General features: G+C 41.4%; 1 protein-coding gene across 8 annotated transcripts in view; it reads right to left on the minus strand.

The window, feature by feature from the left end:
* Positions 1 to 4,359: 4,359 nt before the first annotated feature.
* Positions 4,360 to 16,885, minus strand: part of pcdh19 (protocadherin 19) — a 54,345-nt gene continuing 41,819 nt past the window's right edge. For all 8 annotated transcript variants that reach the window (XM_056382790.1, XM_056382789.1, XM_056382784.1 and 5 more), the window contains exon 5: positions 4,360 to 7,049. In XM_056382790.1, coding sequence (XP_056238765.1) covers positions 6,490 to 7,049 — 560 coding nt within the window. In that variant the 3' untranslated portion in view covers positions 4,360 to 6,489. The remainder of the gene's footprint in view (positions 7,050 to 16,885) is intronic.

The raw sequence follows: 16,885 nt of genomic DNA on the forward strand, positions 1-16,885 counted from the left end.
TTTATCCTCCAGAGAGGGGGAGGTCAACTGCCCCTGTTCCACAGCCCCAGAGCCAGCATCCTGGGCATTAAGGGCTGAGAGAGGTGGCTGGGGTCACGCTGTGATTGCTGCTGGAGATGGCAGGCTGCAGGGTCCTGGGGCTCATCGGACCCTTCTCAGACAAAGAGGCTTTACAGAGCAGCTCCCAGGTCAGTTTTATCAGGGCATCACTAATGGTTATGATATGATCTGTCTAGCATCACTTCCAATTAAAGCTGGCTGGGGGAATGTGGCAGTCGCTGCTGCTCATCTCACTGAGGGCTCAGCAGTGTTCAGTGAATGTAGACTATTGTTTGAGTGACTAATTTCACTGGCGATCAAAGTTCCATTGTGACTACCACAAAGAGAAGTGGCCACTGGCCAGGCCTATTAGCTATGTAGTTGTGTTGGGGAGATAGAGAGGGTAATCAGTCTTCTTACTGATAGCAATGACCAGCCCACTTCTCATTGTGACAAAGACTAACCTCTTCTATACAATATAAAGCTATAACAAAAGCTTATTCTTCTTGTTTGGATGGCCTTGCCTTTCGGCATCTGAAAAATACCTCCCTGAGAGTCTTTGTAATATCTACAAACTTCCTCTGGCCTCACATTATAGTCCACAGCTAATATCATATTTTAAGACCTTTCCACATTCCAATGACTGTGACTGCAGCAAAACTTTAACAGTGTCATCCACAGAGCACCAAGGACCGCAAATCTCCACCCAGGTCCAGACTGAGACATGTGCAGATGTGGTGTGAGGACAGATGCAGCTCTGGGCTGACTTGATTTCTCTCTGACAGTGACGATAATTGTCTTGCTTATAGGTGTGGACCTGTGGAACAAAGCCTTATCTGTTTGGTAGCTGGTCCAGAGAGGAAATAAAAGAGCATGGTTGAGGAAACTGCCCAAAGGCTAAAAAGTAATTGCACTTCTTTTTGAGGATACTTAATAGTTTTAAATTTGCAGGTTTGAGTGGGAGTTACAAAAGAACAGCTGTCAAAGTAAAAACTTCTTTTTCATGTTTGACCAAACTTCTCTACCTTCTGACTCCGAAGTCTTGACCAGTTCACCTGCTTCTCAGTGGAAGGAAATTAAAGAAGAGATGTGAGCCTCAAGTGCCCAAAGTCAGTGTCTCATTTGCATGCCTGAAATAAAATGAATTTGGCAACCTGCAGTGGACCAGGGGGAGAAAATCATGTAGATACTGTGTTTGTGGGCGCAGTCATTGAAATAAACAACCTCATATGGTGCCACTGGACTTTCAAGGTACATCAAATAACAGATAAAATTAAATTGGCCAATTATTCTGGAGCTACGGACAAAAACAAGAGCTATAAATGCCCTTAAGATTTAGATCACGTCAGTGGACTGTATTGTTTTATTATCGTTTTTGGTAAACTTCTAACATTCACAGCTGGCGACAGGGTTTGTGACAACAAGATTTGGTGTGGTACTTTACTTGTGAGACACGTTGGATGTCACCTAATCCCATGGTGATCCTCCACCAGAGGTTAGTGAATGGAGTAGTTGGTCATAATGAGGCAGGAGCAGCTGCAAGCCCTTTTGATAGAATGAGGTCACTGGAACGACAAAGATCAGTGCGCTTGATTGGGGGCTGGTTGAGGGGGGTTTCACTCAAAAGAGTAGGCGATGAACTATTTTGTATTGAAGGAATGCAAGGCTGCAGGCCCTCCTGCTCTTTTTCAATGCATGTCTGCGTCAGAAATAAATCATTTTAATTGTTCTCTGATTCCCCCTCTCACCATTTTGCAAAATGATAATTGAAACATTAATAGGATGTTAATAGGATGTGTGTCCTGGTAACCTTTGATATAAATCTTGCTGTAATGCAGAATAGTCTCCGTGACCACCGTGAATCAGGAATAATTAAATATGCATGGACAAGCACCATTTTGGGGATTTACAAATACAGTTTGTGCATTGCAAGTAAGGCCTGACCCAGGGGGATGCTATGTTTTTCAACATATAGGTTTGAAAGAAAACTGTGACTCTCCTATTCTGTCAGTGTTGCAGGTTAATGATAATGAGATGGGTTTCTTTAAAATGGATTTTAAAACGCTTACTTTGCCCTTCATTTGGAGGCAGGACTGTACCATTGGCTCAGGCGAGTTTGTTACGGGGACTCAGGGGTCTAAAGACTACTGAAAGGGCATGAGTAATTCATATGAGTGGGGCAGGGCTAGAACAGTGGTATTGCCCAGGAGAAGAGAACTTAGCTGGAAGAAACAAGATCCTCCTTATAGACTAATGGATGTGTTAGCAAGTGCGCTTTCAGACCAGCTTTCATGTTGGCTCCACCAGAGGGTAAAGAGGGAATGGCAAATTAATTATAGAAATGAAGCCAACCTCCTTTTCTTATCATGGAGGGCAGCTGTGTGGCAGCTGTGTGTTTTTTTTTTACAGCGCAGGAATGTATCCTGTTCTACATCTATTCTCTGCTTCTCTTCATCAATCCATACAAACTTACTCAAGAGAAAGATCTGCTGTGTATGGGGGGAGTTGCAGAGTGGAGCTTTTATTGAGTGAAAATGTCAGAAATTCTTATAGACTGGCAGAGAAGGAATCAGACTCTGTCTTGCCTTTCAATGTATTTCACAGCTTTTAGGCCCTTCCACTCAAAGTTGAATAATAAATCAATATTTCAAGTAGAATCTGGTGTTGAAATGACATCATACTGTTGGCTGTGAAAGCACATTAAGCACTAGTCATATGAGTCTCAATGACAAGCTACATGGTCTGAATCAGTGTCTGTATTGTAGTATTTTGAGAGACATTTGAGATGTTAAATGTCTCAGAAATGGCTTGTGTGACCCACTCTAACAAATGAAAAGAGCACTGGCATCAGAAATAGACACTGGCGTACTCTCACCTCACATGTTTGAAGATTCCCAGAGGTCTGCTTTGGAAATAATGGGAAAGAGCAACAGTGAATGCATGGAATATTAATGCAGAGTTGAAGGCAGGCTTGACTCAAACCGTTAATTTCCATTTTATCATGACAAATAGAATAGACATCACTCGACGTGTTTTCATTGCTGTTTTCAAGAACAGCTCTCAGACATTCACATCATATAACACACTATAAATAGATTATTAGATTATAAATTATGGAAAGGTGTTTCAATGCATTTTTTAATAGTTTTGCAAAGAAATCAGTTTGTGAAATGATTTCATTTCCAGTGGCCACACATGCTGATATCCAGCTCACCAGATTGTTAGCTGTTGTATAGTCACGTCTGTGATTTGTACGTTACTCCATGACTCCTTATGTTTACAGTTACTCCATGTTGTGATTTGAATCACATAGTCAGAGTACTGAGGTTACAGGAGTACCCATCACTATAAGTGTTGACAGTCTGCCATTACCACATCTGGATGAAAGACAGACAGCTAAATGTTAACTTGAACCCCCTTCTCTGTACAGTGTGGGACAAACACAGCACTGAGTGTATGAGAGCTGTCAGTGACATGTTGCAATAACATGAACATAATGTAATGTCTATTGGGAACCAGTGTTAACAACCGAGGCAATTTTCCCAGTTAGCCAAGCTAGCCAAGGAACAGACTGTTTGAATTGCTTTGTAAAACCAATCTTTGTAGGCTTGTTGAAAAAGGGGAAAAAAAACAACTTGTATCAACATTTTCGGCTATGATGTGACTATATATATATATATATATATATATATATATATAAATAAATATATATATATATATATATGTATTAGAAGGACAGAATAATGGACTGTATACTGGTGCTTGTTCACTTGTATGAAAATAGCCAAAAAAGCTGTCTACCATCCAGGTTTGTATCCATGTTGTGCGTCACACTGCACATGCTCCCATGGATTGCATTGGGCTGCATCCCACAAATAAATACAGCTTTTTTAGGCTGTGAGAAAGATTTATGATTATAAAACCCAGATGGACTAAAAATTCATGATGTAAAGAGTGAAAATTGACTTTACTTTCAGTTTGATGTGTTCTCTTTACAATTTTATAGATGTCTCTTATGAGGGTGTTCTATGAGGAAAAATGATTGGGGATTTTTATCTTGCAATACCATGGGTGGCCACTGGGGAATACCTCCATGGCGTCTCCTGGCAAGATTGGCCCTCTGATGTCAGTCAAACGCTGTTGTGGGAGCAGTTCCCTGTGAGGCCTGAAGCGTCGACACTTTCCACTCTTCCCAAACGGTTTTATCCTCTTGTGAAAAACTGAAAAATAATTATACACAATAACACAAAAATTAAAAGAACTCAAATTCCTCTTCAACTGTAAAATTGAGCTGAGTAAAGACAAGGAAACAAAGCAGAGAACATTTAATAGTTTAATTATAAGCTGCTGTATACATTCAGTGATTATTCCGATTTTCATGTTGCCAGAAGCCATGGGTGAGACCAGCAAAACATTCAGCTACAAGATCTAGTTTGTTGTATGCAATTTGTCCATTTTCATTCACATTTTTCCACATTGTACATAGTTTACTGCAAAGCAACATAAAACCACATTGCTGATGTGCAACACGGTTCTTCCAAGACCTTAGTTCATTCGAACACAATTCCACCCAGTCTGTTGTGTGGTGCTCGTAGGAGGGGAGAGCCCTGTTTATTCCACTCTGGTCTCAACCTTATCTTTGAGATCAAGTGAACACAGATGACAAAGGGTGACAGGAGTGCTGAGCAAAGCTATTCTGCACGTCCGAGTGCCCTCAGTTGAAGCTGAAAAAGTCTTGTTTAAACTTGATTGGGCCCAATAGGAAAGCGACTTGTTAGACAGATATAATAGGTGGAACCCTGTTACCAGCTTGGAGAACACTGGGAGCTATTCTTTCTCCTCCTTAGATACTAAGATTAAGCAACATCCTGCAATCTTTAAGGTTTTGTTTGCATCTTTTTTGGTTTCTTTTGCTATCTCACTCTAAGCTCATTGAACTGACACACTAATGTTGGTGCTGAAATCGCTTTTTTTTTTGTTGTTTTTTTTTTTTTTTTTGTCTTTTTACATTTTCTAGTAGCCCACACAGAAACTTGATGGCACAAGAACTGACCAATAAGAAACTCTTTACAACAAGGTAGACTGCAAGTCAACAGTTGCCAGGGGTCACACAGTAAACAAAAAAATAATCCAAGTTCATTTTGAAAATAAAAAACAAATCAAGTTCAATATAAAAGCAAAAGACAAATGAACTAAAGCAAGTTAATTTCAAGTATAACTTACTCATAAAATAACTACACAGCATTAAATATTCTCATTATACATTTTTAAATTATTTATAAAATATATTTTGGCATATATGTTTTTTTTTATTTTTGTGTTTGTGTAACAAACGCTACTGTAGCTTCAGTTGAACACCAATGTTTATTTGTTTTTTCTCTTGAAACAAAACATTAAAGGGATTGTCACATAACAACAGGTTATTAAAAATGATAATAGTAAACCCTATACAGAGTTTCACATAGCAAGACATGAGTGACGATCCCTTCTATCCTAGCCCCATAGTCAAAAGTCAAAAAAAGTACAAGACCAGAGCACAAAGTTCTAATTTGTGCTCCACTGGCTACAATCAAGGTTGGGCACAGGAGATTTCAAAAGCCATAAGTCTTTTTTTTTCATACAACTCAATTTGAACACAAGGATCTGTCTGTCCATCCTCCAGTGTTCAGAGCGGCTGGGCAGATAGTGAGAGTTCATTTAGCTCCATCCGTGATAAAATATAAATACTGTAAAGACCTCACAGTCTGATGACACTAGGATGTCCTCAGGGATATGCAGAGAAAGTTTCTCTTATTAGTCAGGGAGAGGAGCAAATGAGACTGAAAGGCCTCCCTTCCCTTCTCCTGAATGCACTGAAAACTGTTGAAGTAAATTGAGGATATTTTTAGCTGAATCCTGTGTATGTCTGTTGTTGTTTATTACACTGACGGAGCTCACTATACAAAGGAACAAAGAGCGATTTTGGCAGCTAGAACAAACTGCAAAACCAAAGAAGGCAAATATCAGTTTGTGATACAAAAGTAGTTCAAAAGGCATAACTGTACTTATGAATTGGCACCTCAGGTGTCCAAACATGTACTGTCCTGCTTTGGCGCAAGGGCTGGAGAGCTCCACCGGCCATGTCCATGCAGTCCACAGTAACCTGCATGTCCACAAAATGCAGACTGATAACAAGAAAACTGAACAAAAAGCAAACAAGGAAAAAGTACTGCGACTACAACAAAGCCACATCCACTACCTTGGCTTGAGCACACAACTAGCTGCAGCATACTACAGTTCATCTTCGTCAGCCCAAGCTGGTTCTTGAATATTGTATACTGCAAATGGGTGTGTCTCTCTACTTCCACAGCTGGACTTTCTTCTGTGTACACACAGCTATTGCGGGGTATATATATGTGAGTTTACACTGTATGTGTGTATGCATGTTGGTGTGTGTCGTAGAGAAGCTCGCTAAAGCACAATGTCCTTCAGGCGCTTGCTGCTGGGGGATTCCTTGTCTCGGCCATCGTGGAGAAGCGTGTTGATCTCCCTGACAGCCGGCTCACTGTCCTTCCCCTCCGGCTGCCGCAGCAGGCTGTGGTTGGCAATTCGCTCCGCGTCGCGGCATTTCAGTGTGTTGTAGGCAGATGACGGCTTGGACACTGGGCTCTTCAGGTGCACAGGAGAAGTGATGGGGCTTGCTGCCTCACGCCCGTTGCCAGCTTCACGAACAGCCCCTCCATTGGCCTTGGGGCTACACACCTGAGACTCCTGAGTCCGCTTTCCCTTTATCTCTCCCCGTTCCACGTCCTCAGGCCCATCCTTGCCGAAGGTGGCAAAAGTCCTCTTGGTGGTGCCATCCTCGTAGTGGGGCACATCCACTGTGGTGGCCTCGATAGACAAAGCGATGACATTACGGCTGTGCTCGGGTGACTTGGCACGTGCTGGGATTGGGACGCGAGGCATCCAACAACGGTCAGAGTGGCCTAGGATGCGACACTCATCCTGGCAGTGAAAACCCTCGCTGGGATCTGTTGGGACAAAGAGAAAACACGACTGTTAGCTTCGTCTGCGAAACCGGCTTGATTTTCAACGTTTATACTCATTTGCACACAGATCACATAATGCTAATTCTCCCACATGGCCTTCGTTTGATTTTGGTATGCCAAATCTGTCATTAAACAAAAAGAAAAACAATGCTGCATTTTGTTTTAATTAAAAGAGCCCACAAGTTAAACATTACTGAATGACTTGCTTTGACGTATTGCACTCCTGCATCTGCTCAAGACTGCAGTCCTGTTAACACTCCTCACTGATAACTAGAGCTGGATGTTTGGGGCACTTCTAATACGGCAATTAAATTATGTATTGTTAAATCAAAAGTCCATTTGCAGCTCTTGTATAATTGGGTTTTCTGTAGCAACAGTAGACGAAAGGCAGGTTTAAACAGTGCAATCAGATATCTCAGAGAGACACGCCAGACGAGTTGCGGTGTTGTTGCCTGGTTCATCTCTTTCTCCCTTTCTGTCTCTGTCATCTGGCGCCGAGTTATAAATATGTAATGATGTTTAACGCTGGAGTGAAAAAAAGATTTGTCTGCGTCGGTATAACTGCACCCTTTCGTACTTTGTTGTGTTGGAGGGGAAGGATTTTCAACACAATTTTTGCATCGTCATAAAGTGTCAGGCGTTCTTACACTGTAATTTTTCTTTTCCTGTTTGTCATTAATACATATATACACTTCTATTGCCAAAAAACTGAAAATTTAAATCTATGCATTATTTCACTCATCGTTAACTAGTGTAAAGAAAAAATGTTGATCATAATAACAAAGATTAATACAAGAACCTTTCAATATCATTCAGCCCTCGAAAAAAAAATTCATTTTCCAATTTCTCTCTTTGCCACCGTGCTGTTGTGTTTTCCACCAGCTCTGATCTTGAGAGAGAACTTGCCACGGAGATATGCAATGACACAATTCTGAGCTCCCCTACTGCTGGTTTCACTTCTAGCATGAGCCATCCTCCGTTACACAGGCCCAAGGTGACAAGAGAGGATTGTGAGAGGGATTGCCATCGACCCAAATGCATACGTTTACATCTGGCAATCGCAGCTTGACAGATCACCTAATTAAAATCACTAATGATCTGTTTTTCTCCCTTCTTTCCTGCACTCATGAGAGGCACCTCTGCTTAGGCCCTGGGGATCGATATTTAAAGATTGGAGACAGGCTTTTCAGGGCCAGATATGCCAGAGCTGTTTCCCATAAAGTATAATCTGATGAGTCTGACAGATAACATGGTGACTAAATGACTGAATGAATGAGTAAAGGGTATCATGGACTGTTTGAACCCAAATATGGGCAGTGGAGTTCTGGAGGAATCATCTTGCTTCAAGGCAGAAAACATAAACACCAGCACCAAGACTGCAGATGATGAGTGACCAGTGTCCACATGAATGCTTCATAGTGAGACAGAGGCGACACAGAATTATCTTCCTTTCATCATGTCTGCCTAGATGCACACGCACACTGACACGCACAGACACGGCATTCTCTGCAGTAAATGCAGCTTCAGACACTCTCTCCCTTACAAGGGACAGCATTGTAATAAGCATCTGAAACGTAGTCTACACTTACACCACTCATGTCTTCACACAAGTTAACTTCTTGCAGGATTCTTTCAGGGTGAAAATATTAATGTTATAATATTATTACATACTATTATTCACATTATCCGTAATGCTGTGTAAATAGGCAGTTTTATAAAATCGGTATACTGTTCAAATCATTTGACGAGGCTGAAAGGCAAGAACGAGCAGACTGAATATATTTTCTACAAGTCACGCTCCTGTATGTATGTAAATTTGCATGAATGCTGATTGGTCCAAGGAACTGCTCTGGCAGCAATCAAGGACACAAAAGGCATGAAGCTGGGGGTTTTGTTTAAACAGAAGGGATCCAATCAGACAGTAATAATGTAATCACAACAGAAAGTCTTTACCAGGTACCGGGAACATGACGGGGAGCGATGAAATCAAAAAAAAAGAGAAGAAAAAAACAAAAAACATGCCCACACACTGGATTAGATTGTCCACTGCAACAGTATTTCTAAAGCCCTTTTAAATCCCATGTTCTTTTCTAATCCTATGTAACAGCTTTTTCATTAACTGTATTTTGAACTTCGCTCTCTCTGATGCCTTTTCTTTGATAGATTGCTGACAAAAAAGATGCTGTAGACAGAAAATACTTTCGTCATAGTTGCAAGCTATTTGGAAAGATTATATTTTAGTACCTGTTAGCATTGAAGAACTCATGTAATAAACTCAGGTATATGTTCAAAAGCATGCAACATGCATTTGAACAGTGTAACATAAAACTAGCACGAAAATACACAAGGTGCTAGACTTGAGCTCTATATTTAGGAATATTAAATTTCTCCCCAAATCTTGTTTGACATGTTTGACAAAGTAGATCTTTTTCTCCACTGATTAAAGATTTACAAGCATCTTGGTAATGAATGCAATTTCCTCTAAATACTTTGGGTTTTTTCTATAGCCTGAAGCACTCTCTAAAGCATGAAAAGCCTCAAGGCACAAAGAAATATAGACAAGTTGTGTGCTCTCTGCTTAGCAGTGCATGCATATGCAATGAATGCCATTTTCTCTCTTTTCCTTTAGGGGTCTATGGGAAAGCAACTGGGTTGTAAATGACATTGTTATGAAAGCCAAGTGCCATTAACACTCACACATCCTGCCTCTGCTCAGAGCTTCATAAAACGCAGATGTTGCTCTAAAAGACCCACAAAAAATGGAGGAGACAAAATTTAAATAAAAGAAATGACAGGCCATCGACCTCTAACAAAACACAATCTCCTCCTATTCCAAAAAACGAGCAAACTGTAATGGTAAGAGATGAATTAATGGCTTTTACAGCTGTAGTTTGGTTTGGAAGTCACCAACTACAGAATGAAAGACAGTGAAGGCAGCTCCTGCTGTGAATGTGCATTCAAATTCATCAGGAAAATAAGCTTGCCAATCAGTTCCAGGAACAGACTAAAAGTACAGTACAGAGCAGGATGTCATTGGGAACATTTCCTGTCTACGATTTAATACCTATTAATTACTGAGGGAGCTCCATCGGGAGGTGGAGGCCCACTGTGTGTTTTTTTTTTAGTCTTCCACATTTAAAATACAAACAATCTAATGGCAGTGGCAAAAAAAAATCCATGTATCAAGCAGCACAGTGCTGCTATCAAATCAGACATACTGCACTTTAATACTGAATTAAGGTCCAAAGACTGGCAAAGGCACGAGGGAGCACTTTGAATATGTATGTACTGATGTGCATGGTGTTGGAAAATAATAAATATTGCCACTTCAAATACAAAAGCCAAATTCTCCTGATAGTGCTGGCCATGTTTTTCTGTTTGTAGTTACCTGGAATAGCATCACTTTGCATCAGCGTGGGGAGAAAACCCACACGTTTCCTGCCATTTCATCTCGCATCTGCAGCCTGCCAGCAGCCGATTCAATCCTGTGTGCTTCTCTCAATCAGATGAAGGCGTCTTAACTTCAAGTTACAGCACACAGATCTTCAGCCTCAGCATGGGGATCCCACAACCTGACAAGCTCATTGCTCAATTTACCCTTGCGCAAAGCATATAATGATCCCTTCATGTCATACAGCTGGAGGTGCTATTTGTTTGTTGCTAATGTGGGAAAAAGAGAAGAATCAGCAAAAGACTAAAATCTCCTGACACAAAAGGGAAGGGACGTGTTCACTGAGAGAAGCAACTCCCCGAAAAAACTCCCTGAGCTTTCGCCAGCTATTTTGCGTCCTGTTTGGCTAACACATGGAGCCTGGCTTGGAGAACACAGACGCTTTTCCCTCCAAAAGTAGTGCACACAGCCTCAAGGATGAAAACAATGATGTAATCCTATAAAATGAGTGTAAGCAGCCACAAGAAACAGGAGGCCAGATTGGAGGGCCAGAGATGGGTTTGAGTCGACGTGAACCCAGATTCAAGTGACAAAATCCTCATTCTGTGTTTCTTAGTTTAACTGAAGCCACGAGGCAATGGGGACTTGCAGTATGACACAATTCAGTCAGTTTGGTTTTACAGCATGATGAACCCTAAAAAGAATTTGGAACAACAGTGTGGCATGATAAATCATTTTACAAGGAACATCTGCCACTTTTGGCTTAAACTACTTTTTAGTATTTCCTCTGTATGCTGACATTTCTGTTGCAGCAGTAACAATAAACGTCCTGATCCTGCTTGTCGTATGAAAACAGACACTCCTGAACAGACATCCAGACAGTTTAATGTAGACGTCACTGTGACGTTGCTGTTATGAAAGAAAATAAATTAAACCATTTAAACCTTGATATAATTTATTTGTGGCCTGCATACACTTTAAGGATCCTCTTTGATTTCCTGTTTTCACCCCACTTTTTTTTCCATATCAAATGCTATCAAGCTGCTGTGACGAAGCTATCAAATATAGCCTGTCTATAGTCTGAGAAGACAATTATTCAGCTCCGGTGATTGATAAAGCCAACAGCAACTCTGTCATTGTGTCTCTTTTCATTTCTGTGCAAGAGGCATAAAATCCAAAGGAATTCAATCTACAAAAAAGTTAAACAAATGTGGCCACAGCCCTGCTGACCTCTCCTGAGGACAGCCTGGGAGCCAACGCTTCCTGCCATGTCTGAGTGGTTTACAGAAGGTTTTCATTCGCTGCTAAAATGCCGACCATTTTTCTGCTCTCATTTTGGTATTCCAGTGTATCTTTGACAGTGAGATGGCTGTTTTCTAATTGCTCTCCATATTAATTTTCCATCCTGGCAGTCACATGGCAAAGATTGATTAAATCTAAATTGCTACTACAGAGTCTTGATCGAGCCTGTGATGCAGAAGCTGATGGAAGTATCACAGGGGAGGAAAATTCAGAAAATATGAATAGAGGGTGACTGTGGTTGGTTGGTACTCGGAGTCCAAAGCATGCTCGAGATCTAACAGGCTTGGCCCTGCCTGATCCTAACGCTGGGGATGAAGCTTAACATCTAGTCTGCCCTAACTACAGCAGAGGACAGTTCTACGGCCAGCTGAGGCTGAGGTCTGGCCAAGCAGCCTCCTACACTACTCACCAGGGAGAGTCCAAGCGCTGCTGTCATCCCAGCCAGCCAATTCAGTCTGTGGGCCATAAATCAGCCTGGAGGCCTGGCTCCTGCGGGAGCGGCAAGATGGAGTGTGATGGTCTTGTTTTTACAAACAGTAGAGGGGCACCCTTACTGCACCATGCAAGCCATCATTCTCTACACAGCGCCGAGTCCTCTCCTTCTCCCCACAGCATCTGGTTCAGTCACATCAAGCTTCCCCCGCCGACACCCCCAGATTCATCCCTTGCAGCTTCCCACACAAGCCCATCCTTTATGCTTCTCCTCCTTCTGTCCTCCTCTTTCATCTCATCAGTACTGCTGTCTCACGTACATTGGTGTAATTAAATAAATCCTTCAACCCAAAATCTCCTGCTCTCATTTCTGCCTATCTGACCAGAATCCCCTTTACTCTCCCAGTCAAATATTAATTGTCGAGGAAATTAGACTCACTGGGCAGCCTTATTAGTACTGTCATATGCCTGGTGAAGCCAGGGGTTCGTGTGGCCCTGGTTCTATTTCTGTGCATTAGTACCAGTCAATTCATCAAGAACAAATTCCCTGTTTAATCTATCCAGCACTGTTGAGAGTGTCTGACAGCTTGTCACTTCTACCAGGCCTGCCCATGTCCTCCCAAAAGCTGATGCAAAATGGCAAGTTAACTTCATTTGGAGCCAGTCTTACACGCCGCGTTCTTTATAAGCATTTGTCAATAATTGTTTTAAAGGCTAACAACAGTTCAAACCAAATTCTGCAAACGTTTACTTCCACTGTCTCTGTTTCCTCCTACACTGCTGGCCCATCCAGCCCAGCCTGTGCATTTTATAGCAGGTCCTGGTATAAAGAATGAATTTCCAAACCGGTGTTGACAAACAATGCACTAGCTTCTAAATTGGTACAAACAGCATCTGTTTAACAGCTGTGTAACAGCAGCAGGAGGAAAAAAAGCAATCGCTGTGCTGTTTTATAAATCACTATGTCATCGCAGAACACTGTTTTGTTCAAAAGCAGGACTACTAGCCAATGGACTGCTTGATGTAGTGGAAACAATGCGAGCTGGTTGTCATGATGACATACGTGGGTGGGCTGGTTTCAATGCCCCGGCAACAAATACTATTTTGCTGAGAGGATTCTCTCACCTTACTGTGCCCTGCTCCCATCACCTCCTAGAGGTTGTAGTGTGTCAGAACCAGTTTTCTAAGGCTGTGGGAGCATTACCCTTGGCTCCTATCATAACACATACACTGCTTGGAGGGGCAGGATTTAAAATGATCAGATCTTGTGTGATCTGTAGGTTTTCAGACCAGCCAATACCATAATTCATGCCCTGATTTTCATACATTACATGAGCCAGTGACCGTTTAACTCTCTCAACAGGCACTCTGAACTGGATTTAACCCAGACACAAAAGCACAGGGACCTAAGCCTGGTTGCATATGGCTGAACTTGGCTGAACTTGGCTGAACAGAAACAAAAAGAGGTTGCAGAGAGGTTCCCAAGATAAGCAACAGCACCAATACAATACATGTACAAATGTGTCCACAAAACACCAGACAGCCGCTGGGCTGTGGAGGCTGGTATCATGTTGGCCTGAACTGTGCCCAACTGTTCAACCACACTGCCAATCCAGCAACATGCAGAGACGTGTTAGAGAAAAGGGCATTCTTCCTTTGTGCAGTCCATACTGGACCTTGAAACACTGATGATTATGATGGAAAAATAACCACAGAACAGATTATGTTCAGGTTGTGGCGAATCACTGCACACACTACTTATATTGCTGCTTTCAAAATTTCTGTGTCATTCTACCCAGAAGGGATTAGATTGTTATTTTTAAAAAGTTATTTTACAGGTTTTGCGGGATGTGGATGTGCAGTTGGATGTGCTGGGCAACTATGAAAAAATAAAACACACGGACTAAAAAACCATTGTTTTATTTGACAACGTCGTCCGGTCCTATGTACATAAATATCCAAAAACCCATGAGTAACTAGCATTAGGAAATACATCCATATTCCCCTTGTGAATGCATTATGATGATGGGAGGTTCATTAAGTGTATTTTGGTTAAAGGTTTGGGTTTATGTTCATACAGAAAATAACTGCAAATTGTTAAAGAACATGTATTATGTCTTTGCTTTCCCCTGCTAGAAGATAATGATGCCAAACATATCGCTGTCATTGGAACTGGAAATCAGCTTAATAACTTTGTGGTAGTAAATTAGATAATTTCATGGCCACATATAACATTTCCAAGAAAAACTAATCAGGGATGTAATTCAGTGATGAATTTCATCAGAGGAAATTCGTCTTTGGGTTAGAAGTACTTTAAAGGGATAATTATTTTAAAATATGAAAGGTGCAGGATGAATAAGAATGCAGTTAAAGTCAAAATTAAACTGCAACTTGAGCTCATCTTTCTCACATAATGTGATATATTTCCAGTTAAAGTGGGAAATTGTGGTGAAACATCATGCAGAGAGGAATCACTGAAAAGTGTCCTGAGGCAAATGAGGGAGAATGGCAGTCTTACTTGATTGGAGGGGCACTGTTTGTTGAAAAAAGGGTCTTTTGTTTTCTGTTAGTGGTTGTAACTATTTCCACACATATAACACAAGGTGTAAGTGATAAACACAAAAGAACTATGGCAAAAATGCAGTTAGTGGACAGTGCTATTTTGGTGCGTTGTCACACTGCTGAGTTCTTGACCTTCACAGCTATGTCTAGCAATCATCAGGCTGGAGTTTAACAGGTAATAGATAATAGACATTTAATCTAATATACAAGTCATGCTTCTATTTATTCCAGAAGTATAATCTTTTCTTTCACGATTTGAAGGCACTAATTTTGAGATATAAAAACTGTACTTCAAAATCAGGGTTAACAAATGTCGAATAGTTAAGCAATGATGTTATGAATACAAACAATCTGTGAGGAAGATTACACAAATGAACATACACTACTTATATATACAATTTACTTCCAAGGTAGTAGTTCAACTGTGGTGTAATACTGTGATGAGGATGTACTTCACTGTAATGACATAGCAAATGCCACCCTTGTCAATTCTCAGCGTCCAAATTGCCCCTCTAATGATGGGCCTCAAATTAACCTGTGTTCTGGCGCTCCAGGCCCACAACAACAGTACAATGCACTCCCAAAACTCAGCACAGCAGGCTTCTGGTGTCCCATTTGCAGACCTGCCCACTCTGCCACCCGAGCCAGCCAGACCGCCTGCCTGCCTCTGTCTGCTTGGCTCGTTTCCTCCACAATGCATCGGCAGAGGACATCTTTAAATACACTGGAACAAATGCAGCATTTCTGTGTTTAAGCTTGACCGAGCTAGCAAGCTAATTTGCTCCTAAACCCTTGAGTGTGGGAGAAACAAGGGGGAGAGAAACAGACTCTTAAATTACATCTGTGAATGGGGTTGGGGGGGAAGATGAAAGTTATACGACGGAGAGGGAGAGAGTTGGCTCCGGGAAGGCAGCACTATGGACTCTGATCATTGATGTTGAAGTGTGAGGAAAAAACAGCGGCTGTGTCGGATGAGTCGCTGAGGCCACTTTATCTGATTCTGAGTAAACAAAGAGTGACAATTATATATTCCCACACAGATCTATAGGTATGTTATCAGCTGTAATTAATCTCAATTAAACAAGTGTAAGAGGAGAAAATACAAACTGCAAATGTCAGGGAAATATATCACTGAATGATGGAAAAATAATGCTTTGTGTGGCTTTGAGCTTTTCCTTAATAAACAAGAAGTCCATGACAAATTGAAGATGTTTCACCAATGCCAATATTTCTATTTGTGAATCCACGATTTCATCCCCATAGTCAAAAAACACAACTAATCAAGTGTGGGGAAATAGATTTATGATTTAATGAATTTGAACAATGTATTATGTAAACACAATACTTCAGAGCCTGTAAATGTGTCGAGCTCCAAACAACCGGGGACAGCACACTGGGCAGCATACCAATATCTTAGGATTTCCTCTCTCACTGTGAGCTTCTGTTTTGCCTCAAAAGAGTGGCCTTACATAATTAATATAATGTGGCTTCTCATTCAGTCATGTTCACTTTGTGTCAGCCAGGACTATGTGTTTTATATTCCATTTCATCTTGTCGCAGAAGCACCAGCATGGTACCGACTCTCTCTCCTTTTCTTCTTCTTTTTTTTTCTTTCTTGCTTTTTTAAAAAAAAGAAGAAATTCCACTTGTCCCTTTTCCCGACAGTTTAAACAACCTCTGGAAGTAGGACACTGTAACATTGTGAGTGTGGTAGTATGTAGTGCAATGGGCAGGTTTAACTCAGCGTGCAGAAACATATACAGTATGAGTGGGTGGGCCACCTTGTGACACCGTTAGAGGTTTGAAAAGACAGTCTCCCTGTTTCCCACTGGACCAGATTGACAGCGTCACTCAGGGGCAAGGCACAAATAAAAGAAATAAGGAAAACACAGCGAAGCCCTTGCTGTGTGGAGATGCATTAGATTTACACCTGCTGGGCAGAGGAAAAAGCGAGAGGGAAGCCTTTCTAACACTATTTCCAAGCCACAAAAGGCTATTCTGGTTGGCATCGGGGAGGCATGATGACTCTCTCCCAGGTTCTTCTTTATTCACCACGGTAAGGTCTACACCATGATACCACTTAGTATCAGACAGTCAGAACCAATGTCCGTAGCATTAGCCGCCCACCACC

The sequence above is a fragment of the Seriola aureovittata genome, chromosome 8 (genome assembly GCF_021018895.1).
Source record: "Seriola aureovittata isolate HTS-2021-v1 ecotype China chromosome 8, ASM2101889v1, whole genome shotgun sequence".
NCBI lineage: Eukaryota > Metazoa > Chordata > Actinopteri > Carangiformes > Carangidae > Seriola > Seriola aureovittata.